The sequence below is a fragment of the Pyricularia grisea genome, assembly GCF_004355905.1.
Source record: "Pyricularia grisea strain NI907 chromosome V map unlocalized Pyricularia_grisea_NI907_Scaffold_6, whole genome shotgun sequence".
NCBI classification, from domain to species: Eukaryota; Fungi; Ascomycota; class Sordariomycetes; order Magnaporthales; family Pyriculariaceae; genus Pyricularia; species Pyricularia grisea.
Window position 1 is genome coordinate 1,344,208 of NW_022156719.1, and position 22,664 is coordinate 1,366,871.

Consider the following 22,664-nt stretch of genomic DNA (forward strand, 5'->3'; position numbering starts at 1 on the left):
TTATTCCTGCCTTCCATTCCCTTGGATGGTACCCCGTCACCTACTCAGGGGTGCTACTTTCAGCACGTGAAATTCGTCATATATCTACCTAGGCATAGGACAAGGGGTCTTGCATGCAGAAGTTATGGTTGGTTGTATATTGAGCTGCTTTGGACTGGAATCTCTTTTTTTTGTGGAAGGGTTTGAATACTGCTTTGTATCTCAACTCGAGTAACTTAAATCCAAGTTCGAAAAAGCATAGAGCCTCCAATTCCCAAAACATTTTTATATCAACCTGCTCACGTCGCTCTCGCGTGGACCAAGAAAATTGGAAGTTGATTGAACTAGATTACAGTAAGGGGGTCATTTTGTGGTGATTTTGCTGGTCTGTTGAACTTGTCAACCTAGTGCTCTGCGCCCATCTGTAATTTCATGTCGATCCTCATCAACCGTGACATATTTAACCGCCAATCCTCGTTACATGATCGTGAGCTTGTACTTTTGTGTACCGATGCGGGACGGATTTTGCTCACACTGTCATTTTGTAGACTGACTAAATCGTCAAAAGGTTAATTCAATTTTCATGGAAGTCATGAAGACTGGCACAGCTATATCTGGTGTTGGTGTTTATTTGTTGTTTCAATTGTGTGTGAAAAGCGGCTGCATAAGCCGAATATATGACTTTTTTTTTCTTGCCAGAACTGCGTTGAAGCAGTTATCACGATGCCTAACTCCCGCACTATACCCAGTTGCCCTAAGTTGAACAGATTGCAACGCCTTTCCCATGCAGAAGATTTTTTTTTGCTCCCATTTTAAACCCATATTTTCCCTGAACCGATACCAAATTAAAGCAAAAATAAAACAAACAAGAGGTAAACCACACCAGCTGACTTATATGACGACAAAGCACTGCCTCCATCATTCTTGATGTCAACAGGACCCTGCGGTAGGTTGAATCTACACAACGCCAGTATATGCCTGGATTCATTGCTGTTGAATGCTCCCCATGGTGATTAAATTATCATGCCAGCACTTAAATACCGGCGTCGGTGCGCCAGCCCTCAACAGGGAGGGGAAAAGTCTGGCACCAGGCCGCAATCTCCTTCTTGAGCTCGTTGATCCTGGAAACCTCACCCGAAGCAACCTTGGCCTTGAAGTCCTTGAGCTTGTTGGCCTCCCTGGGCAGAGCAGCCTGCACGTCCTTGCAAATCTTGATGCTCTCGTCGATGTATTTGGCGACGCGCTTGAAGTGCTCGACGCCAAAGCCACGGCTGGTCATGGCCGGGGTGCCAATACGGATACCGCAGGGGGTAAGGGCGCTCTTGTCGCCGGGAATGCTGTTCTTGTTGCAGGCGATGTTGATCTGCTCGAGGACAGCCTCAACACGAGCACCATCCAGGGAGTGGGCGCGGAGGTCAACCAGGACCATGTGGGAGTCGGTGCCGTCCGAGACGAGCTTGTGGCCGAGCTCCTTGAAGCTGTTCTCCAACGCCTTGGCGTTGTCGACGACCTGCTGCTGGTATGCCTTGAACTCGGGCGTGGCTGCCTGCTTGAGGGCGACAGCGAGAGCAGTGATGGTGTGGTTGTGGGGACCGCCCTGGTGACCGGGGAAGACTGAAAAGTTAATGGGCTCCTCGAGGTCATACATGATCTCCTTGCCAGTCTTGGGGTCGACGGAACGAACACCCCTGCGGAAGAAGATCATGGCGCCACGAGGGCCACGGAGAGACTTGTGCGTGGTGGTAGTAACAACATCGGCGTAAAGGAATGGCGAGGGGATCACACCCGAGGCGACCAGGCCAGAAATGTGAGCAATGTCAACGACCAGATAAGCACCAACGAGATCGGCAATCTTGCGCATGCGCTCGTAGTCAATCAGACGGCAGTAGGCCGATGTACCAGCCACCAGAATCTTGGGCCTGTAAAGGACCACGTTCTTCTCGAGCTGATCGTAGTCGATGATGCCAGTCTCAAGGTCGACACGGTAGGGCATGGTTTCGAAGTAGGTCGAAACAGCAGAGATCCTAGATGAACATGTTAGTCACTCATGCCGCCGCTAGAAGAGGCACTTCTGTTCTTACTTTCGCTGAGGAGTCTGGTAGCCGTGGCTCAAGTGACCACCGTGAGGGAGGTCCAGACCCATGAGCCTGCCATGGGGAGGCATTATGGCTTGGTAAACCTGAAGGTTGGCAGGGCTGCCACTCAGGCACTGAACATTGACACCCCACTTGTCCTCGGTGACGTTGAAGGCAGCGAGAGCACGGCGCTGGCAGAGGAGCTCGATCTCGTCAATGTGCTGGTTGCCACCGTAGTAGCGCTTGCCTGGGTATCCCTCGGAGTACTTGTTCGACATAGGCGAACCAAGGGCATCGAAGACAGCCCGAGACGTGACATTCTCGGAGGCGATAAGGATGATGGACTCGCGCTGACGCTGGATCTCGTGTTTCTGTCCATGAAAGTTAGTAAGGAGTCAACGGTATACGAGGGATGGCTCACGGCACCATAGAATTAGGTATATAAGAACTTACCATGATCTCAGCGACCTCGGGGTCAGAGTCGAGAAGGGACTTCTCGAGCATCTACGTGGAAATTTCATCTGTCAGCCCAATGCTATTCTTCATAGTGACTCTAGCCATGAGCGCCAACAAACCTCCTTGTGAGTAGCCGACAATGCGTATGTTGCCTCGGCCATGTTTGCGGTTGTTGCGAATTTGCTCTGGTAATACGGTGGAAGGGCTGATGGGCTGCTGGGAAAGCAAGAATAGAAAGGATAAAAGGTCAAAGAGCAAAGAGCAAAGAGCAAAATGACAACTAAACAGTAAGTTGGGTAAGGCAGGTATGTCAAGAACTCAAGAGAGGCAGGGAAAAGCTCGCGCCGAGAAGAAAATTTCAACCGTCAAGGTGCTAGAAAATCTATGGAGGGGCACCTTGCTGCAGGAACATCCATCCTATGAGGTCGCCACAGACTACATAGTGGGGTATGACTCGTTACCAATTACAGTAAAGTTGATCATGTAGACCCTGACCCTCAAGAAGCTAGTCTCCGACGTCGGCCACCTGTTTCTACTTCAGTGAGTAAACCTTAATGCGAAAGCAGGGCCAATTCGTGTTTTTGGTCTGATTAACAACATGGGGGACTTCACGACTCAGCTCAGAAATCAGCTGGCTCATTGCAAACTCTTGGTGTAGTGTGCAGTTATTTACTACCAGCTTGTGGTGAATGCAAGCCTTGGGGAATCTACGGTGCAAGTATTCGAGTGGCAAATATTCAGGAATAACTAGAATGATGAGTCGGTGGTGATAGTTGATATCGTACCACTGAGAAAATGCACGCGTCTCGACACAATCGCGCCTACGCCTCAAGGCCCGTCAGGTTGATTGATATCGTTGATTGACATTGGATGAAGTGGAGATACAGGCGGTATAGGCATTGGCCCGCTGTTCGGGCGATCCACCCAACAAATACCATGGCTTAACTGAGACAATAACCTTGGCTTGTCTACCACGTAGGTACGAAGCAGTACCGGGTAGGTTGGCTTTTGTTGACTGTTGCGTACCTACCTAGGAAGATTCAAGGGCAAAAAGTAGGTACGCGAGTTCGACCTTGCTGGTTCATTGAATTAAGGTAATTCACGCGACACAAGCAACGGCGGCTACAAATCAAGGTCGCTAGGATGTCTGGTTTTCATTGTTGTGCATTATGGATGGAAGCTCCAGGTGGGTGGGGGGCGTCTGCTGAAGCTTCAATGGCGCAGTTTTGAGCTTTGAGCTACAGCTAGCTCAACCGCGGCTTCCTTAGCAAGCAGCTGTCGGTGTTACCAGTCGATCCGTAGGGGTACGTTACCCAGCTTGCCAGATTAACATCACCTTGGTACCTACCGGTAAGGGTGTGGTGACATGCCATGGTTGTTGCATTGACTGATAGCTTGGTGGCTTTTGATCCACCACAATGACCAAGCAAAGCTCATTGTATGAAGTACTATTTAGCAGGTAAGCAAGGTTAAGGTAGGCGGTACCTGTGGCAACTCGCTGCCATTCACAGGTCCCATCCAGTTTCGGCTGGCCAACTCCAATGGGGCAGCTGCGGCCAAATGAGATCCATCTCCAAGGGGAAGTCAGAGCTCAAAACATGTTAGATTATGTCATCAAGGCCTCACGTCGGAAAGCGAATCGGGATAAACGGACCGGCCCAATGGTTGCCACAGCCACCCACTTTTGATTGCCAAGAAGGAGGGGATCCGTTTGGGCTTGCATTCTCCTGCGTCATCTGTAGGAACGGACAGGTCACGGGCGAGGCCAGCCGCGCAACCAAGGGTGGCTGCCTCCGCGCCCACTCTTATAACCAGTCATGGGTCTCCGCACCCGCCCCCAGCTTTCGCTCTCGCCTGTGTTGCTCTGCTCTCTTGCATCATCAATCAACCATCAGTAGCCACAACACATTCCCTAATTCATTCAATACATCTGTGACCCGAAGTTTTCCATCAGCTTTGGGTTTACAGGTATTTCCTCTTCTCTTTTCATCTTAATTCCACCGTCTGATATTATTCCTTTCGCAATCCCGATAGCTACGCGACAACACCGCCCATCATGAAGGGTGCTATCATGACAGCAGCTGTGCTGCTTGGCACCGCCGAGGCCGGTGTCCACAAGCTGAAGATGAAGAAGATTCCCTTGGAGGACCAGCTTGTCAGTAGCCTCGTCCCTTTAACAGATCATGGGTCATGTCACCGTTATTTGAAACTAATCCAGTCTCGCTGTTTAGAAAACCTTTGATCTCAGTGCACAGATGAAAGGTCTCGGCCAGAAGTACCTCGGCATCCGCCCTGAAGCTCACCAGCAGGCTGTTTTCACCAACGATGCCGTTCAGGCCAGCGGCAACCACCCCGTGCCGATCAGCAACTTCATGAACGCGCAGTGTAAGCACCTGTTCAGCCCCCTCTTCCATCCCTTTGTTATGACACCCGCTGACCAATGTCGTATCACGTACAGACTTCTCCGAGATCACCATCGGCACTCCTCCCCAGACTTTCAAGGTCATTCTTGACACTGGAAGCTCTAACCTTTGGGTTCCCTCCTCCTCTTGCGGGTCTATCGCTTGCTATCTTCACAACAAGTACGAGTCGTCTTCTTCGTCGACCTACAAGAAGAACGGCACCGAGTTTAAGATCCAATATGGCTCCGGCAGCATGGAGGGTTTCGTTTCCAACGATGTTATGACCATCGGTGACCTGAAGATCAAGAACCTTGACTTCGCCGAGGCTACTAAGGAGCCTGGCTTGGCCTTTGCTTTCGGCCGATTTGACGGAATCCTCGGCATGGGATTCGACAGGCTGTCGGTGAATAGGATCGTGCCACCATTCTACGCCATGGTCGACCAGAAGCTCATCGATGAGCCTGTGTTTGCCTTCTACCTCGCTGATGAGAAGTCGGAGTCTGAGGTTGTCTTTGGTGGTGTCAACAAGGACCACATCGATGGCAAGATCACCGAGATCCCCCTGCGTAGGAAGGCTTACTGGGAGGTTGATCTCGACGCCATTGCCCTTGGCGACGAGGTTGCTGAGCTCGACAACACCGGTGTGATCCTCGACACCGGCACCTCGCTCATCGCCCTCCCCAGCCAGCTTGCTGAGCTTCTGAACAGTCAGATTGGCGCCAAGAAGGGCTACAACGGCCAGTACTCGATTGACTGCGACAAGCGCAAGGATCTCCCGGATATCACCTTCAGGCTCAGCGGGTACGATTTCCCTATCAGCGCCTACGATTACATTCTGGAGGTGTCGGGCAGCTGCATTTCGACTTTCATGGCTATGGATATTCCCGAGCCTGTCGGTCCTCTTGCTATCCTGGGCGATGCATTCCTCCGCCGCTACTACTCCATTTACGACCTTGAAAAGGGAACTGTCGGTCTTGCCAAGGCCAAATAAACAGATGACTCTTGAAGTGTCTTCGATGCGGATGGTCGTGAATCCAACGACCGTAACCCTTAAATGAGGACGCGTACCTTAGTATTGTGTACCTTGTGTACCATTTTCTTATTTGGCATAACCTGGACGCACAGGGCCGACTCCAACTAGTTTCCTTTGTGTCTTTTCGCATTTCCTCTATTCAGAGTTTTGGGTTTCATTGCTTAATCAGGGGACAGATCATTACAAACTGGTCTCAGCACACACGACCTCTTCGGTGGAACGGTTTGCTAGTGTACGGTACAGATATTCACATAAGAATTTACTGCCTATTCAATTTGATTTCTTGAATGATAAATTGAAAGTGATTGTAATGCCAACTTTGTCATGTTGATTGCAGAACATGTCAGAGTCCAGCTACAACAGAATTGACTCTTTGCACTTGTCCGCAATCGCTTGTACGACAACCCAACCGGTGACATGTACAGGCTATGCTATACGTAGTGATACGATCACGTGCACTCGGTTTCGGCGCTAGGCCGGTTTTGGATTGGCGTGAAAGTTAGGCCTGGTTTTCGTGCCGGACTCGCAAGGGCGTGCAAGGTGGTAGCCAATCCGCCTGACCCTTCCTTCCTCTTGCTGTTCCAGAGCACGTACGTTGGTTGCTTCACTCCCGCAAGAAACGAACAAGGGAGGCTTGGAATCAATCGAGATAAAATTACAGACTAGACAGTCTGTCCAAATATCTTCTTTCTTATCCATCTTTTGAGGTGATGCATCCATATTTATGGATCTGGACGATTTAGCTGTCCAAGTTTGACCTCTGTGGATTCCTTAGAGTTGTACCAAACCTTGGCCCGGACCACGTCTGCACACAGCAGTAGCAAAACCCCGTCCATCCTCCACATACCTAGCATCCCTCGCGAACGAACGCGAAGCGCGACGAAAAAAAAACCACCGCCGGCGAGCAGCAACAAAACCAGCCCACTCCTGCGCCTGCGTCCATCGACCCCATTTTGCGCATCAACGATTCGGCCCAGCGCAGCCGCGACCGCAACGAAATTTTTCCCCGTTCAATCGACACCCGCGATTGATTTTTCGCGGTCTCGGGGAACGCTGCCCGCTTTTTCCTCAACCATGGCGGCCGTTGCTCCCGTCCAGGTCAACGGCCTGAGCACCCCGTCGCTGCCTGCATCTCCCGAATCGTCGGCATCTTCAAGCAAAAGGAAGCGCGATGCGAACGATGACGAAACAGCTCCAAAGTCCAATTCGCTCGATGACTTGCAGCTCACGACCAATGGACAGCAGCCTCCAAAACGAGACGAGAGGGAGCTAGTTCGCAATGTTTTCGAGGTTTTGCGCCGGTACGCCATTTTCTAATCGTCTTATCGACTCTGCGGACTCAACTTCAGCTTTGCTATGCGAGGCTAAAAATGTCACTTTCTGGCATCTCCAACCACCTGGATAATGTTTAACGTTTGCGTTGGGACTGGACTGCTAACATTCGTCGCCATCTGTACAGCTTTGATGCGAACAACTTGATACTTAGCCGACCTATCTCGGAATCGTCTTCTTCCGGAGAGCCTCAAGCTAAAAGGCAAAAGGCCGATGAGCCTAGTGCCTCGCAGTCAATTCAGGACAAGATGTCTCGAGGCGATTACGCCAAATTGGACGACTTGGTAGCGGACGTGAAGCGCGCGGTAAACGATGCAGTTGAGGCGTTGCAGGAAGCAACCTCTGGCGAGGATGCGCAAAACTTCGACGAGCAGCTCAACCATGTTCTTGACTTTAGGAAGAAGGCCCTTGACCTTTACCAGCGCGAGATAGCCTACCCTGAGACTCCTGCGCAGGCTAGCCAGCGCTTCTCTGGAGAGCAACCTGAGAGCAGATACGCTTTGTCGGTCTATGGGCTTGCTCCTCACGGCAAGACACTGTACACCAACCTGCAACTGCCCGTCAGAACATCAACCCACCCTGAGGGATTATTGAAGTCCATCTCGACGGCGAAGCTTCCTCAGGGCATTATCGCAACGAGAGTAACCCCTCATTCTCCCAAGAAGAAAGCGAAAAGGGCACCTACTCTTGGGGAGCTTTATCCTCCTGCAGCCAATCTTCCTCCTCTCCAGGCGCCGAAATCGAGCAAGAGCACCACCAAGAGCAACGTCCTCGGGTTTCACCAGCCTGATCCTGTGTACAAGTGCCCGCACAAAGCTGGACTAACCTACTTTTCCCAGCATGTTGCCGTTGGCCAGTGGATTGATTACAGCAATGCGACGCCCTCTTCTCACTCGCAGATCAAGACCAAGCAACGAGAGCGAGCTCAAAGCTTGGCTGGACACAAGCCCTCGACTGTGGAACTCGAAATGTCCGAAATGGAAACCTTGTTTCGCAGGGCGTTCACCAGCTTTGCTCCCGCAAAGGACGACACGTCTGCGGTAATTCCGTCCAATCATGCCAGTCGCATATGGTGGCAGCGTACTGGGCAGCGTCACTTGCAACGGATGGTCGACGCCGAGGAGGGATTAGATGACGCGCCCCAGGAGAGCTCGAACGAGATCCCACACGATGATGTTGACGTGGCTGCCGTTGAAGAGGCTATCCGGAATTGGGACGGGCTAATTGATCCTAGTCTGGAAGACGGCCCCAGCAAAGACTCAAAACAGGAGAAGAGCATTGACGATAAGCTCATGGAAGCTTCAGACCTCATTGAAACTCTCGCATCGCACCAACGCAATCGCCATCTCGCATTACCGACAAGCAAAGATCGACGGTCGACCGACCCTGTTGGTGCGGATATGCTTTACAACGGATCTCTCGTTCAGCAGCCAGGTGCCGAGGAAACGGAGGTGTATATGAAACTGAAGAATGCGCTTCTCGACATAATCATTGATCTGCCACCTTATGCTTTGTCGAGGCTTGATGGTGACAAACTTGGCGACCTTTTTATCAGCACAAAGCTGGAGATCAGGACTGACATCCGCCAAGGAATCAATGAGGAGGATGAGTCGGTGGTCAAGGCACGCCAGCAGCAGCAACAACAGCAACAGCAGCAGCATATGCAGGCCAACGCTCCTCGACAACAGCCCCACAGGACACCAAGCGTCTCTGGTGGTGTGCCTTATGTTAACCAGCAATACTACGCCACGCAGAATAGGCAGCCTACACCCAACTCGGGAGCTCCTTCGTTCTATCAGCAAAGTCCAGTGCGAGCTCAGCCTTCTCCATTGCATCAGAGACCACCCATGACGAGTGCTATACCTCCCCAGATGGTTCAGCACCCGTCCCATGTACAGCACCAGTCACATTCACCTCACCCTCAGCACCGACCTTCTTCGTCTCAGCAGTACCGCCAGCCCAATGGGTACTCGTCAGCATATGCGCCCCAAAACCCCAAGGCTCCCGCTCCTTACGGGCACAATGGCATGCCATATTCCGGCACACCGGGACAGGGCCAGGCGCAACGTATGGCGGCACACCCTGGCTATGTACATGGTTCCCCAGCTGGCACACCTACTCAGGCACAGCAACCACAGCGTAGATTCCCCAGTGGCAACCAGGGCTTCGCCAGTGGCTATCCACCACAACAGGCCCCGCCACCCCAGCACCACCAACCCATGTATCACCAACAGCATGCTGGACAGCGACCTGGATATCCGCAGCAATATGCTAATGGCCAGCCGAATATGCCACCACGTGCTGCGCACCCACCGCAACCTACGCCTCAGCAACATTCTTACAGTCCGATGCAACAACAGCATCACCCGCACCCACAGCAAATGCCACAGCAGCCTCGCTTCCCACAGTACGCTGCGTCTCCCGGTCCGCAGCCAGGCCAGGGCCATAGATACCCCATGTCGGGCAACCAGGCAATGACCCCCAACGGAGCGCACCAAGGGATGACGCCATCTCTGGGACCTTCAGGTTTCCACACGCACATGTCGGAGTCGCAGCAAAATCAGATAATGGAGCAATCGCGCCGGTCGGCCCAGCAGCAAATGCAAGGCGGGGGCGGCGTTGGCATGAATGCCGGACTAGCAGGCATTGGGCTCAAGGGAAACTTTGATATGCAAAAGCAGCTTGCGGCTAATCGCGCTCAGCAGCAACACAACCCTGTCATGATGCAGCAGCAGCAGCAACAGCACATGTCTCCAAGCCCGAGGGCGCAAGTTGCAACCCCAGTAGGGCTCCCCGGTGCGGGTGGACCATCTCCAGTACCAATGAACGGTATGATGGGCGCGCAACAAAGGCATAGCTCAAGTTCAGCCAGCTTCCCTCACGCAACCCCATCGCCCGTTCAAATGGGATCACAACCCAGGCCTCCCTCTTGAGAGTATCTGTGAAGGCGTGTCATGGGCTTTGGGTCCAAACGGTGCGAAAAAAATTCAGAGCAGCAAACCCCCAGGTTTGATAGCTCCCATTTTGAGTCTGCGATAACATTGAGGGACCTAGTGCATTCTTTGGGCGTGTTCTTGAGGCCCACTGGGAGAGAACAAAGGCCTGTGTTTCTTTTAATTTCTTGTTCAACTTGCTCTCTTTTTTTTCCTCCCTTCTCTTTCTCTTTTGTCAACTTATTTGGGGTGGCGTCACCAAGGGAAATCGTCGGAAATGGCAAGTCTTTAAAGGAAACGGCGGATGTGCTTTAATCATATTCCTTTAATCAGTACCGCCCACCATTCCTGAAGCAAAATTGATGACGTTTGTCGTTAATGGTTTCTTTTTTGTTTTGCCTGTTTAGACGTGCGCTGCAAATCATATACTGTTGTTGTTTATTTTTCTGTGTGAGCAAGGCTTTACACCAGAAGGATATGCAAAGTTATGTACAAAAACGAAAATCTAAAGTCATGGTTTCCTACTATCCGATACTGCTCCACACCAAAATACTTCCAGCTGATACTAACTCTACATCAAGACTGCAAAGGAGGCACCTTTTCTTACTTTTTTTTTTCAAAACTAATTTCTTACAACAGACGGCTCTACCTACCCCTGGATGGAAAGAGGTTGCACCTCGATGCTGCACAAACCAACAACATTCTTCGCAACTTCTAGGCGAAGACCTGAAATCCGAGGTGTAGGAGCCTCCTTTGAAGGATATAAATCAAGATGCGATCCCGAATATAAACTGACTTTCGACCGACGCTTCTGGTCATCAAGTCCAACGCTGGCTTGCGCACATCTGTCGAGTTTGTGCTATTTCCAAGCCTGATGACGATCCTCGGGCTGTGCTCACTCCTAGCTCAGATCCAGACAAGTTCGGCTCGTTTTCACATGTATGTGTTGCCCAAGGAAAGTCCCAGTAGTGGATACTGTGAAATTTCAAATTTTCACTGAGAGTGCGAGCATGGCTTGAACAAGGACGGCGATAAGATGTGGACCACCAAACTGGCCGTGATCCATCTCGATGAGTCCGGTATAAAACTCGGGTGTTTCTTGGAAGATTTCCCGGTCTTACTGGCCGAGCACATCGTGGAGGCGCGAAGAGCATATGCCTCCTCCGAAACGAGGCTGTGATGCGTGGTGGTGTCTGAAGTGCCGAGGTCGTCGCACGGCTGCGGATCAACGAAGAAAGCAACGGCGAACGGCAATGGAGACACTTATACTATCAGGTTGAACAACACCAATAGAGCGTCAGTGGCTCCGAAACCCCTTATACCCTCTATTATCAGGTTACTACGGGACCAGGCATACAATATCAACCGTTGTTACTCTATGTATCAACACCCATCTATCTTACTGCTCAATATGTGTGAGGATACACAATCTTATTATCAGTCTGCCGGGATGGAGGATTTCCCCCAGTCTTCGGTTCAAACCATCTGTTGTAATTGGTCCCCATTTGTCGAAATTCATCTCCCGCAAAAAGATATTGTACAATCGACCACTTTTGCTCTTTATCGGGGTCACTGGAAACCAACGCCCAGTTCCCTTCGGCATCTTTCGGCCCCGCTATGTAACCAGTGGATTGCCACAGCAGAGACGTTCCCAGGTCGTTATACATCGCTTCCCACTTCTTTGAAACCTGAATTTGCTGTGATGCTTCCAATTTGCCGATTTCCTTGTTGGTAAAATAGACCCTGAAAGTCGCCGATGGTGGTTTGCCAACAACGGCTGTAGTAAAGGCGATAAGTGCAGAAAATTTAGTAAAAGATACCATTTTCAGAAATTGGTAGTGATCTTCGTATGATACAAGAGGTTGGGGTTAAGAAAAAAGAAAGAAACAAAAAACAATTTGCAAGTTACAAGTTACAATTTAAATGCCGGAGTTCAAAGGGGACGAGTTAGAAAGGGTAACAAAAGTGACATAAAATGGTCCCGCTTGATAAAAAAAATAAAAAGCTGGACCGCAGCTTTATACATTTGGTTTCCCAGCAAACTTATAAACGTCACCTGTCCGCACATTTTTTTCAAGGAAGCAATGTTTGAATCATTAACTATTTAAGTATGATATAACCTACCTATTTATAGTGTGCTTTATGCTAGTATACTATTCTAACTCGTAAATTGTGTCTAATAACAAACATCGGGGATTATATCCGAGTCATGTGTAGAGACGGGAATTTCTAGAAAAATAAATTGGTTAATCCAAAAGGACTCGTAGAGGCGAAGACCTAGCGGGTAACTCTTAAAGTGAAGCTAGTAGCCCGAGGAGCAAGGATGGGGACAACAGCGGAGATGATGTTTGGTCATTGGCTTGCGTGTACTGCAACTACATGTTGTCTTGTTAACAGCAAGATGCTCCAAGTAAGTAAATATCTACCTGTTGAGGTATTTTGGTAGAAAATTCACCAGGCGCTTTGGATCTAACTTCCATGCAAAGGACTTTTGCTTGGTTTGTCGGTAGGTATATATAGAATAGGTACAGTTGAGTAGAGTGAAGTTATTGAGGGGTGAATTTACTGACGGTTGGGGCAGATGTAGTTTCAGCGGCAGGTTATCATGTTTATGAAAGAATACTCTACTTTAAAGCACGCGGTAGAAAGCTAAAGATGTTCATTGGGCCACACTGAAATAAGCTGGTTGGATACGTACGAGAAAGGAATGAAGTTGAGATATTATGGACAAAAGCGAAAGGGGTATCTTTTCAATATAACGAAAACAGAATTCATATACAAGAGACTGCACATAAAATGTACACGCTCCCCCTTTTCGGAAGCAGCATTAGTCGTCGTCTCCTTCATGTCGACTGGACGTCGACTCTATGTATACACGCCGCAACTCGAACATGACTTCGACGGCAATGAGAATAATAATGATCCATTCGAGCCGCGTCCCATGCTTTTGTGCCGCCATCTCACGGAGCACAGAGGCCATTTCTTGGGCGTAGTCCATCTTCTCATTCAGGATGCGAATACGGACGCGAATGTCTAGCGACTTGCCAACCTGGTCAAAGTAGCTTTCGAGATTCAACTCGTCCGAGCCCCGGTTCTCCCAGAAGATGTCCGGCAGGGAGTCGGTGAGCTCCGAGTAGTGATTGAGCTGCGCCCGCAGACTGAGCAACTCGCCAGTCTTTTGCAAGATAAAACTGCGATTATTCAGACGGAGATCAGATCCTCGCGACAGGTTCTCGGGAAGCCGCCGCATCGACTTGAAGTAGTCGGTCAGGCACGCCTCAAGCACGGCAAGCTTGGTGCTCTGCGCCAGGCCCGACGAGAAGGCTATCTGCGCCAACGTCGTGTCCAAACGGTCCCCATCGCGCAGCTCCCGCCGCGTGCCCAATACCACCGTATCGTCACCCTTGACGGCGCTAACCTCTCGGTCCGGGTCTGTGACAAAGTACAGGTCTTCGGTCTCGAGGCTGGCCACGTGCGGCTCTTGTGCCGCCGGGAGCAGCGTCTCGGCGGCCAGCGACTCGACGACGTCGGTTGGCAGCGACCAGGCCACCACGGTACCCGAGGGGAAGACGAAGATGTCGCCCTGGCCCTTTGCGCGCGCGTGCACCACTTCCTGCGGCTCGAAGCCGGTGCCCTCGGGGTCGAGCGAATAGCCGTGTGCCGAGAGGATGCGCGTCACGCCGTCCATGTTGAAGCCCTCGGCCACGCAGACAGCTGTGACGAGCGAGGCGCCCGCACCTTCATTGGTGTTGGGGAGCGCAGGTTCGTCCGACGACGCGTGCCTCTTGCCGACATCTCGCGTGCTCGTAGAGGGTTGCTTCTGGGCCTTGATAGCAATGGCCCGTAGCGGATTTTTGCCGCGGCCCTTGGCGCGTTTCTTGGTTGCCTTCTTGCTAGTTCCAGTGGTGCTGTTTCCGCCCGGGTGGTGTTGTGTCCTGTCCGGATCTCCAGCTAGGGGTTCAGGTGCTCCCCGTTGATGTTGTTGCTGCTGCTGTCGCGTTAAGCTAGAGGATGAGAACCCACACTGACGCTGCAGTGGTGATGGGAATTTTCGGTGGAAACATTGTGAAGGGCTGGATTGTCGTACGATGTTTTCGATGCCGTTGGGCTGAGTGCTTATACATCTTCGGATGCAGGTGGAAAGGCTATGGTGAGGAAATCGCATGATGGAAGGGCTATGATCCAGCCATTGAGGCTATGTAGCGATGGAAGTTTATCACTGTATTTTATATTTTGTCAAAATCGGATAACCTCTATCCTTTGGGCAAAGATGTTGAACCTGCCAAAAGACGTTTACAGCAAACACAATTGTGGTTGCAATTCAGATGATGCCAAGGAAGAAAAGAAAGACCGATGTCGCATGGATGCTTGTCAGGTACCCCGGTCCAATTGCTTATCGGCAATTTGATAAGAGTTTTTTTTTTTTTTTTTTTCCACCTTATTTGCGACAGTGTCATGGAAGTGGAGCATCCCCCACCAAAGTCACTTACACAGGGCGACCTACAGCAGCGTCTACCCCTCGATATGCTGGTAACCTGGGCGCGTCTGCAATAGCTCGCGACTTAAAAGCAGAGAAAAAAAATATTTCTGGTGTCTCCTCCTAGTCGTACTTGTCTAGTTTCTCTTGCTTTTTCTTCAACAAGTGTTTAATCCAATAAAGCATTTTTCCCCCCTGAACAATTCTCTTAAAACAAATTAGATTTCTCATCAATCATATACCCTTCAGCGTAAAGAAAATGTCTTCAACAACTGAGCAGGCGGCCGCGCCTCACCAAACATACGACGTGAGTGGTTTTTTATTTTTACAATTAGAGTCACACATGATAGATACAATACCTTCATCCAACTACTTGTTCATGTTATTAACAGTACCAATAATCAGACCATCCTCACTCTTGACTTTGGCTCACAATACACTCACCTCATCACGAGGAGGTTAAGAGAATGCAACGTCTACAGTGAGATGCTGCCATGCACAACCAAGCTCTCGGACTTGACATGGAAGCCCAAGGGCATCATCCTATCTGGAGGTCCCTACTCCGTCTATGACAAGGACGCCCCGCATGCCGACCCGGCTTTCTTTGACCTCGGAGTCCCCGTGCTGGGTATCTGCTACGGTCTCCAGGAGCTGGCTTGGCGTCTGGGCAAGGACAATGTCGTGGCTGGCACTGAGCGCGAGTACGGTCACGCCGACCTTACGCCGCAGAAGAACAGCCAGGCCGAAAAGCTGTTCAACGGTATGGGAGACGACTCTCTCCAGGTTTGGATGAGCCACGGCGACAAGCTCAGCCAGCTGCCCACCGGATTCCAGACCATTGCGACCACCACAAACTCTCCATTTGCCGCCATCGCCCACGAGTCCCAGCCCATCTTTGGTGTGCAGTTCCACCCAGAGGTGACTCACACCCGCCGCGGCCTGGATCTGCTGCGCAACTTTGCCGTCGGTATCTGCGGCGCCCAACAGAACTGGAACATGCACAACTTCATCGAGCAGGAGATCGCTCGCATCCGGAATCTGATCGGTGACAAGGCTCAGGTTATTGGTGCCGTATCGGGTGGTGTCGATTCTACTGTTGCCGCTAAGCTGAGTGAGTGTTCCTGAACTCTGGATTACATCCATCACCTCCGTATTCAGTCTCTTTCATGCACCTTCACCGGGCGTCTTTTGCTGACCGACTTCCCCTTTTCAGTGAAGGAGGCCATTGGCGACAGGTTCCACGCCGTGCTCGTGGACCAAGGTGTCATGCGTCACAATGAGTGTGCTGAGGTCAAGAAGGCCCTCCAGGATCACCTTGGAATCAACCTTACGGTCGCAGATGCTTCGGAGCGGTTCCTTTCGGGTCTCAAGGGAGTCGAGGACCCTGAGCAGAAGCGCAAGTTCATCGGTAACACCTTCATCGACATCTTCGAGGAGGAGGCCATCAAGATCGAGAAGGCAGCCGAGAACACGCCCAACGCCGGCAAGGTCGAATGGTTCTTGCAGGGAACCCTGTACCCAGATGTCATCGAGTCCATTTCCTTCAAGGGACCGTCTGCCACCATCAAGACCCACCACAACGTCGGTGGCCTTCCCAAGAGGATGATGGAAGGCCAGGGCCTGAGGCTGATCGAGCCCCTGAGGGAGCTTTTCAAGGACGAGGTCCGTGCCATGGGCCGGGAGCTCAAGATCAACGAGGAGCTCGTCATGAGGCACCCTTTCCCTGGACCTGGCATTGCCATTCGTATCCTGGGAGAGGTTACCCGCGAGCGTGTTGAGATCGCCCGCAAGGCCGACCACATCTTTATTAGCATGATCAAGGAGGCTGGCATCTACAACGAAATCAGCCAGGCGTATGCCGCGCTTGATACGAGCAGGGCAGTTGGTGTCATGGTAAGATCCTGCGCAACAGTGATTTTCACTACTGTCTTCTAAAGTGCTCTCGCTAACACAAGATTCAAAAAAAAAAAAAAAAGGGTGACAAACGTGAGTATGGATACATCATCATTCTCCGTGCGGTTGTAACAACCGATTTTATGACCGCCACGGTCTACCACATGAAGCCGGAGCTCCTCGACAGGATCTCGACCCGCATCGTCAATGAGGTTGACGGTGTCACTTGCGTCACGTATAATATCACTAGCAAGCCTCCTGGAACGATCGAGATGCAGTGATGACGGAGTCTTTGGGGGAGTGTATTTGGCTGGAGTTATTTTTTCTTCTTCTTTTTTCTTTTTTTGGAGTTAGTACTGGGATTTATACTAGATTATGGAGCTCTCAGACAGCTGATGGGTTAAAAGTGAAAACAAGCACTTACGCGATAGTAGATATTCATGCTTTTGAATTGATAAACATGGGACAATTAATGAACCGAATCATTGAAGCAGTGCACTCACTACTACCTCTACCGACTTTATTTGTCTTCTACTGACGGGATACCACCCCGGTAGCCCCACTAGGCATGACGGAGTACCGTACCATCAAATAGCACTGTATTGCTTACCGACTAGACTAGGCAAGTTCCCCACCAAGGCCTACTGTTAAAATCGTCAACGACGTGGCCATTGATTGCTACTAGGTGAACAGCTAGCTATATATTCTGCAACCACTGCCCAACAACTAAATATTGCGCCTGTCATAATGGAGGATCCACTACAGGAAACAAGAGTCTACGACTTCATCGAGGACAAGCTGCAGTCCACAACCGACCTCGACCACCTCGACAGCCTGCTAGCCAGCGTCGAACACCAGCGAACGCAGCTCCAGACGCAACTGGACGATGCGACGCGTGAGCTGGACGCCGCCCGGCGCTCCGGTGGCGACCGGCAGGAGGCTCTGGCGCGGCAGATTGACGACTTTGAGCAGCTGCAGCGCAGCATCGACGTGCGGCTGCAGATCGTGTCGGCGTCGGACGCACCCGACGAGGCCATCCGCCGCCTCGAGCCCCCCATGCACCAGCTGCACCGCATCAACCTCGCCCGCGACTACCTGCAACTGCTGCAAGACGTCGAGTCCCTGCGCCGCCAGGCCCGCGATCACCTCCCCGCCGATCCCAAGGCCGCCCTACAGCCCTACTCCCGCCTCAAGCAGCTCTCGTCCCGCCTGCGTGAGCTGCAGGGGAACGCGGACGGCGCCGCTACCCACCTCGTCGCGCACGTCGCCAGCGTCACGAATACGCTGTGGGACGAGATGAAGCGGACCATGTCGGATGAGATGAAGGCCCTGCTTGCGGCGAGGAGGTGGCCGGCCGAGGTCCAGCCGGATCTGGTTGTCGATGAGGAGTGGCGCGGGTGCTTTGAGAAGCTGCTGGATCTGCAGGTTCCAGAGGTGCTGTACTCGCCGCCGGATGTCGTGCTGCCGCTCCTTCCTATCGATGTGATGGCCCAGATATGGGTCAAGGAGTTCCGCTTCCACTTTCTTAGCGACGGCCGCCCGACTAGCAACAATCGCTTGATCGGTCAGCATTGCTTCCCTTGGGTTATTCGACTCGTGTCGACATGGGAAGATTTCTTCAGGGAGAACTTTGGCCACTCCCTCGCCTCTAGGTTCATAGAGACGAGTGTATCGTCCAAGATGATTTACCTGGATCCTGTCTGCGCACTCATCACCTGTCTCCTCCCGGTGCTGAGGGAAAAGATCATGGCCGCAGCCGAAGAGGCCGTACTTGACCCAAGCTTCCTCAGCAGCTTCATGACGCAGCTCATGGGCTTCGACGACGAACTGCGGACGCGTTTCGGCTACGACGGCGGCGACGGGGACGGTGACTGGGACGGGCTGACGGCCGAAGTGCTCAACCTCCACTTTTCAAAGTGGCTTCAGGCCGAAAAGGACTTTGCGCTGGAGCGGTTCGAGGGTATTATGGAGTCTGCAGACGCCAGGAAGATTGATTACGACTACGGCGGGCCGGGCAAGACCAAGCCCACGTTTGGCGCCGTCCGTGTCTCTGATCTGCTCCGGTCTGTGACGAGCCAGTACGAGCGTGTCCGACGGTTTTCGCATAAGTTGCGATTCCTCATCGACATCCAAGTAGCCATTCTCGACGACTTCCATGATCGTCTCCGGGGTTCACTTGAGCTGTACTACTCGCTGACCTCAACCGTGGGACGGACTCTGCACGGCGCGACGGCGGAGCAGCTTGCGTCCCTTGAGGGTACTGGCGCCCTTGAGACGTTGTGCAAGGTTTATGGCAGCGCCGATCATATTGCAAACGCTCTGGAGGACTGGAGTAACGAGGAGGTACGTGTGGTTACTTACTTGCAGCATTGGGTGGCTGACTGTCGTGATTATTGGGCTTCTGAGAGGCCGCATCCAAGAAACGCTTGCTTTAACAGTGAATTATATATTGGATTTAACGCTGACAAAATCTGGCTATTACCATAGTTCTTTGTTGTATTCTGGGAGGAGCTGCAGGCCCGAGCCAAAAAATCCGAGGATCAGGAGAACCTGGCCGGAGGCCTCAGCTACGACAACGTCAAGGACAAGACATCAGCCTCTATCGGCGATGACGGCGATGGGGGTGTCATCTTTGACGAGACCATCGCAGCTTACAGTGCACGCCGCAAGGCTGCCCGGGATTTTCTAGTCTCTGCCCTGGTTGACTCCCACCAGGAGGCCTTCCGTCCCTATCTCAAACGCACCCAGTGGACAACCATCAGCGATGATCCAGCCCAGGCTGACCCCTACCAGCTCCCTATCACTGTGGAGCTGGATGAGCCGCTGAGGGTTAGTTTCCAACGCAAGAAAACGAATCTTTCCTTGACTGAATCCGCTCTTTTCACTAACGCACTTCTCTCAAACCTCTTTACAGATCCTGAAGCGCAACCTCGAGTTCCTCAACCGGGCTCTCAGCACCGCCGCCTTCCGGCGCGTCTGGCGCGAGGCCCTGGACAAGCTCGACGAGACGCTGTGGCACGACGTGCTGACGCGACACAGCTTCACGGCGTTTGGGGCCGCGCAGTTCATGCGCGACCTGCACGCCGTCGTGGCGCTGGTCGAGCGCTACATCCCCGAGGGTAGTGGCGTGGCGCTCGCGAGGGTGCAGGAGGGTGTCAGGCTGTTGAACCTCCCGCTAGACGCCGAGCCGTCTGGCAAGGCGGCGGCGGCGGTGACGCTCAGGCAGGCCAGCGATCGCGTGTTCAAGGATAATGAGGAGGCAAAGAGGTTGTTGGAGGAGTTGGGCATTGACTTGCTCAGCCCAACGAACGCGAGGCATATCCTTCAGCGCAGGGTGGAGATGAGCGAGTAAATAGACACGAGATTATGTTGGCATCACAATCTATGTGTTTGATTTTCTGTGAAAATCTATTGAACTACCGAGAATCCCGATTCCAGGAACCAACGCAAAATAGAACCTTCATGAGCCTTGAAAGATGACAAGTGATATATATGTGCGCTAAAAGACGAGGCCGTGTAGTCTAATCAGGCCTGAGAAATCCAACCGACTTTTTTTATGAAAATAGATATATGAAAAAAAAAAAAAAAAAAAACATCCAAAGATCACTCCCTCCCCAAACGCCTCACACAGAAAGGCTTAATTCATCGCCCTCATGGCCATCTCGACGACGGCAAACGTCCCCGCGCTGACGGGCATGGCCCTGAGCAGCGTGGGCACGATGCCCTTCCAGAAGCCCCTCAGGCCCTCTGCCCTGAACGTCTGGGCGAAGCAGTCGCGCATGCTCTTGTACTTGGCATGCTCCCCAAACCCATCCGTCTGCATCTTTGACTTGATCACGTCGAACGGGTAGCTGGCGAGCCATAGGGCCTCGCCGGCCAGGCCTCCGTACAAGGCGACCTTGTAGCTGGGCACCTCCTTGCGCGAGATGTTGTTCCTGGCCGCGTCGAGGTTCATCATCCACTCGAAGGCCAAGAACCAGCAGCCGTAGGCCTGCGCCTCGCGCAGGATCGTCACGGCCTCGCCACGGTACAGGCCAGGAAGAATACCGCCGGCCGCGGCGCCCATCTTGCGCGCGCAGTCGATAGGCCCGTTGTACAGCCGCGCCGCGCCGTGCGGTTGCGTCTGCAGCCGGATGCGCACGTGCTCGATCGGTCCGGATATCACCGAGTTTGCCACACCGGCAAAGGCGCCCGCCGCGTAGTACTGGCCGTAGCTGAGAGGTGGTGGGTTGGCGCCGGCGGAGAGGACGGCGTCGCCCGGGTACAGGTCGCGGGCGTTGCGGGCTTCGAACCACCGCCGGGCCTGGTGGAAGGCGCCGAACTGCACAGAGACGCAGGCGCCGATGCCGATCAGCGGTGTGAGCGTGCCCTTGTAGAAGGCTAGCGCGCCCTCGTTCTTGTAGATTGACGTCGCGGCGGCGAGGGCGGACGGGTAGGCCGTCGTGGTCTGCAGGCGGACTTTGACGATGTCGAACGGCTGGCCTGCAGGTCGGGGAGGTATGGGGGTTTTGTTAGTGAAGTGTTTGATACTGATCGCTATACCGTTTTGTCGTTTTTTTTTTTATGCCCATTCGCTCCCTCGAAACTTACCAATGAGTACCTGCGCAACACCACCGGCCGCTCCAGAAGCCAGATCCTTGGCCGTTTGCAGCGCGCCACCGCCGTGTGTTTCTCCATCGCCTGCCATGTCTACTCTTTCCACTTCCAGCTAGGGATCAACACAGTTCTATTGGAAAAGAATATGTTTTGATCTTCCTTCCTACTCGGAAAGCTCGCCGCACCTTTGTAAAAGGGACACAAACGGCCGGCCCCGCCCCCGCCTGGTGGTCAATTGACCTAGCCGAGCTTGAAGTTTATTCGTGTTTTAGAATCTCGTCTTTTGTGTTTCGCTTTGGTACCAGTATCAGAAGTTGCCAAGTAAACAAACAAAAGATTGTCGATATGTCGTGCGGAAACGTGTCAAATGTCAAATAGAATTTAGATTTAGAACTAGGTAGCACTTACTTTGAAGGGATGTCTCGGCGTTTTAGGTGGGAAGGTCCAAATTATTATTAAAATCTCGCCGCGATCGGAGCTCGTAGAGCGGCGCAATGGTCAGAGCTGTTGTGGGGCCGATAAGCGTCCCTTGCATATGACTTGCTGCTAGCCGCAACGGCATATGGTAGCACGCAAAGATAGGGAAGTAGCTAGGTAGGCAGTTATATGCAAAACGTATTTATTTTTCAATTTCATTTTTTCTCCCGTGGTTACAACTTTTCAACTTCCTTTAGCCCAGAACCATCCCTAGCCTAAACAACACTCAGTGTCCTAGTATCCCACACCAGCCTTTTCCCACAGAGCATAATGCACTGGGCGTGTCGAGAACTGGTTCACCGCCCATCACTGCGTGCCCTGGTCTCGTTGTGCCGATAGCAATTCGCTCAGCTTCTTTGCAGTACCTATCTTAACGCCTTGCTGGCTGGATTGATTACTCAACAGGGCGCCCGGTTTTGGCATTGTATGCGGGTAGACCAAGGTGACCCAGGCTTAGATGTATATTCAGTGGCTTGGCATTCGAGAAATAAGCCGGGCAGTGAGGGCACTGGTAATTTGATCTCGCCCTTGCCTCCTGCTCTAACTTATCATGCGCTTCCTTTTTTAGGCGTTTTTTTTCTTCACTGCTGCTTTCAGCGCGTGCCTCGAGTCTGCCAGAGTCAGCAACACTGTCGAGATTGTTGACAATGGATCTGCCAACGACGCCTTCCTGTGGTTGGTCTACGTCGCGGGTGTAAACTCCGGAGCCACCTGAGGTGGGCAAGGCAGTGGCACCGATTGTGAGCAGGGCCACAAGCTTCGTAATATGGAGTATTTGCATCTTGTGTTGGTATTTCAATGAGAGAATATAAGAACAAAGAGAAAAAAAATGAAAATAAGAAAAAATCAAAGCGTTCTAATAGTTACACGAGGGCTCCCACAAGGGTTCAAAGGATAGCTGAAAGAATGACTTGAAGATGTAACAGAAAATGAATGGGCCGTTTTGAGGGAAGAAAAAGGTTATCGAGTGTATTGTTCGGAGGCAGACGCATGTTTAAATATTCATGTTAT

General features: G+C 52.0%; 8 protein-coding genes across 8 annotated transcripts; 4 read left to right on the forward strand and 4 right to left on the reverse strand.

Annotated features, from left to right (window-relative positions):
* Positions 1-547: 547 nt before the first annotated feature.
* On the reverse strand, positions 548-2,873 carry PgNI_08348 (uncharacterized protein). Its single transcript, XM_031128344.1, has 4 exons — positions 2,630-2,873; positions 2,508-2,558; positions 2,061-2,425; positions 548-2,003 (listed from the first exon to the last, which is right to left on the reverse strand). Exons 1-4 carry the CDS (start codon positions 2,669-2,671, stop codon positions 1,013-1,015), a joined length of 1,449 nt encoding a protein of 482 aa, XP_030979377.1. The 5' UTR covers positions 2,672-2,873; the 3' UTR covers positions 548-1,012.
* Positions 2,874-4,351: 1,478 nt separating this feature from the next.
* PgNI_08349 (uncharacterized protein) lies at positions 4,352-6,224 on the forward strand. The gene is made up of 3 exons (XM_031128345.1): positions 4,352-4,665; positions 4,742-4,895; positions 4,969-6,224. The coding sequence occupies exons 1-3, from the start codon at positions 4,567-4,569 to the stop codon at positions 5,901-5,903; spliced, it is 1,188 nt and encodes a 395-aa protein (XP_030979379.1). The 5' UTR covers positions 4,352-4,566; the 3' UTR covers positions 5,904-6,224.
* Positions 6,225-6,562: 338 nt separating this feature from the next.
* Positions 6,563-10,694, forward strand: PgNI_08350 (uncharacterized protein). Its single transcript, XM_031128346.1, has 2 exons — positions 6,563-7,246; positions 7,405-10,694. Exons 1-2 carry the CDS (start codon positions 7,020-7,022, stop codon positions 10,208-10,210), a joined length of 3,033 nt encoding a protein of 1,010 aa, XP_030978415.1. The 5' UTR covers positions 6,563-7,019; the 3' UTR covers positions 10,211-10,694.
* Positions 10,695-13,037: 2,343 nt separating this feature from the next.
* On the reverse strand, positions 13,038-14,375 carry PgNI_08351 (uncharacterized protein; the record flags this gene model as incomplete). The annotated part of the gene is made up of 1 exon (XM_031128347.1): positions 13,038-14,375. One exon carries the CDS (start codon positions 14,373-14,375, stop codon positions 13,038-13,040), a length of 1,338 nt encoding a protein of 445 aa, XP_030978414.1.
* A 411-nt stretch (positions 14,376-14,786) lies between these two features.
* PgNI_08352 (uncharacterized protein) lies at positions 14,787-17,007 on the forward strand. Its single transcript, XM_031128348.1, has 4 exons — positions 14,787-14,994; positions 15,093-15,798; positions 15,901-16,580; positions 16,664-17,007. The coding sequence occupies exons 1-4, from the start codon at positions 14,947-14,949 to the stop codon at positions 16,859-16,861; spliced, it is 1,632 nt and encodes a 543-aa protein (XP_030978413.1). The 5' UTR covers positions 14,787-14,946; the 3' UTR covers positions 16,862-17,007.
* A 320-nt stretch (positions 17,008-17,327) lies between these two features.
* Positions 17,328-19,955, forward strand: PgNI_08353 (uncharacterized protein; the record flags this gene model as incomplete). Its single annotated transcript, XM_031128349.1, has 3 exons — positions 17,328-18,923; positions 19,068-19,409; positions 19,495-19,955. The coding sequence occupies 3 exons, from the start codon at positions 17,328-17,330 to the stop codon at positions 19,930-19,932; spliced, it is 2,376 nt and encodes a 791-aa protein (XP_030978412.1). The 3' UTR covers positions 19,933-19,955.
* A 262-nt stretch (positions 19,956-20,217) lies between these two features.
* On the reverse strand, positions 20,218-21,527 carry PgNI_08354 (uncharacterized protein; the record flags this gene model as incomplete). Its single annotated transcript, XM_031128350.1, has 2 exons — positions 21,171-21,527; positions 20,218-21,062 (listed from the first exon to the last, which is right to left on the reverse strand). Exons 1-2 carry the CDS (start codon positions 21,265-21,267, stop codon positions 20,218-20,220), a joined length of 942 nt encoding a protein of 313 aa, XP_030978675.1. The 5' UTR covers positions 21,268-21,527.
* A 520-nt stretch (positions 21,528-22,047) lies between these two features.
* Positions 22,048-22,434, reverse strand: PgNI_08355 (uncharacterized protein; the record flags this gene model as incomplete). Its single annotated transcript, XM_031128351.1, has 1 exon — positions 22,048-22,434. The coding sequence occupies one exon, from the start codon at positions 22,432-22,434 to the stop codon at positions 22,048-22,050; it is 387 nt and encodes a 128-aa protein (XP_030978411.1).
* Between the last annotated feature and the right edge of the window lie 230 nt (positions 22,435-22,664).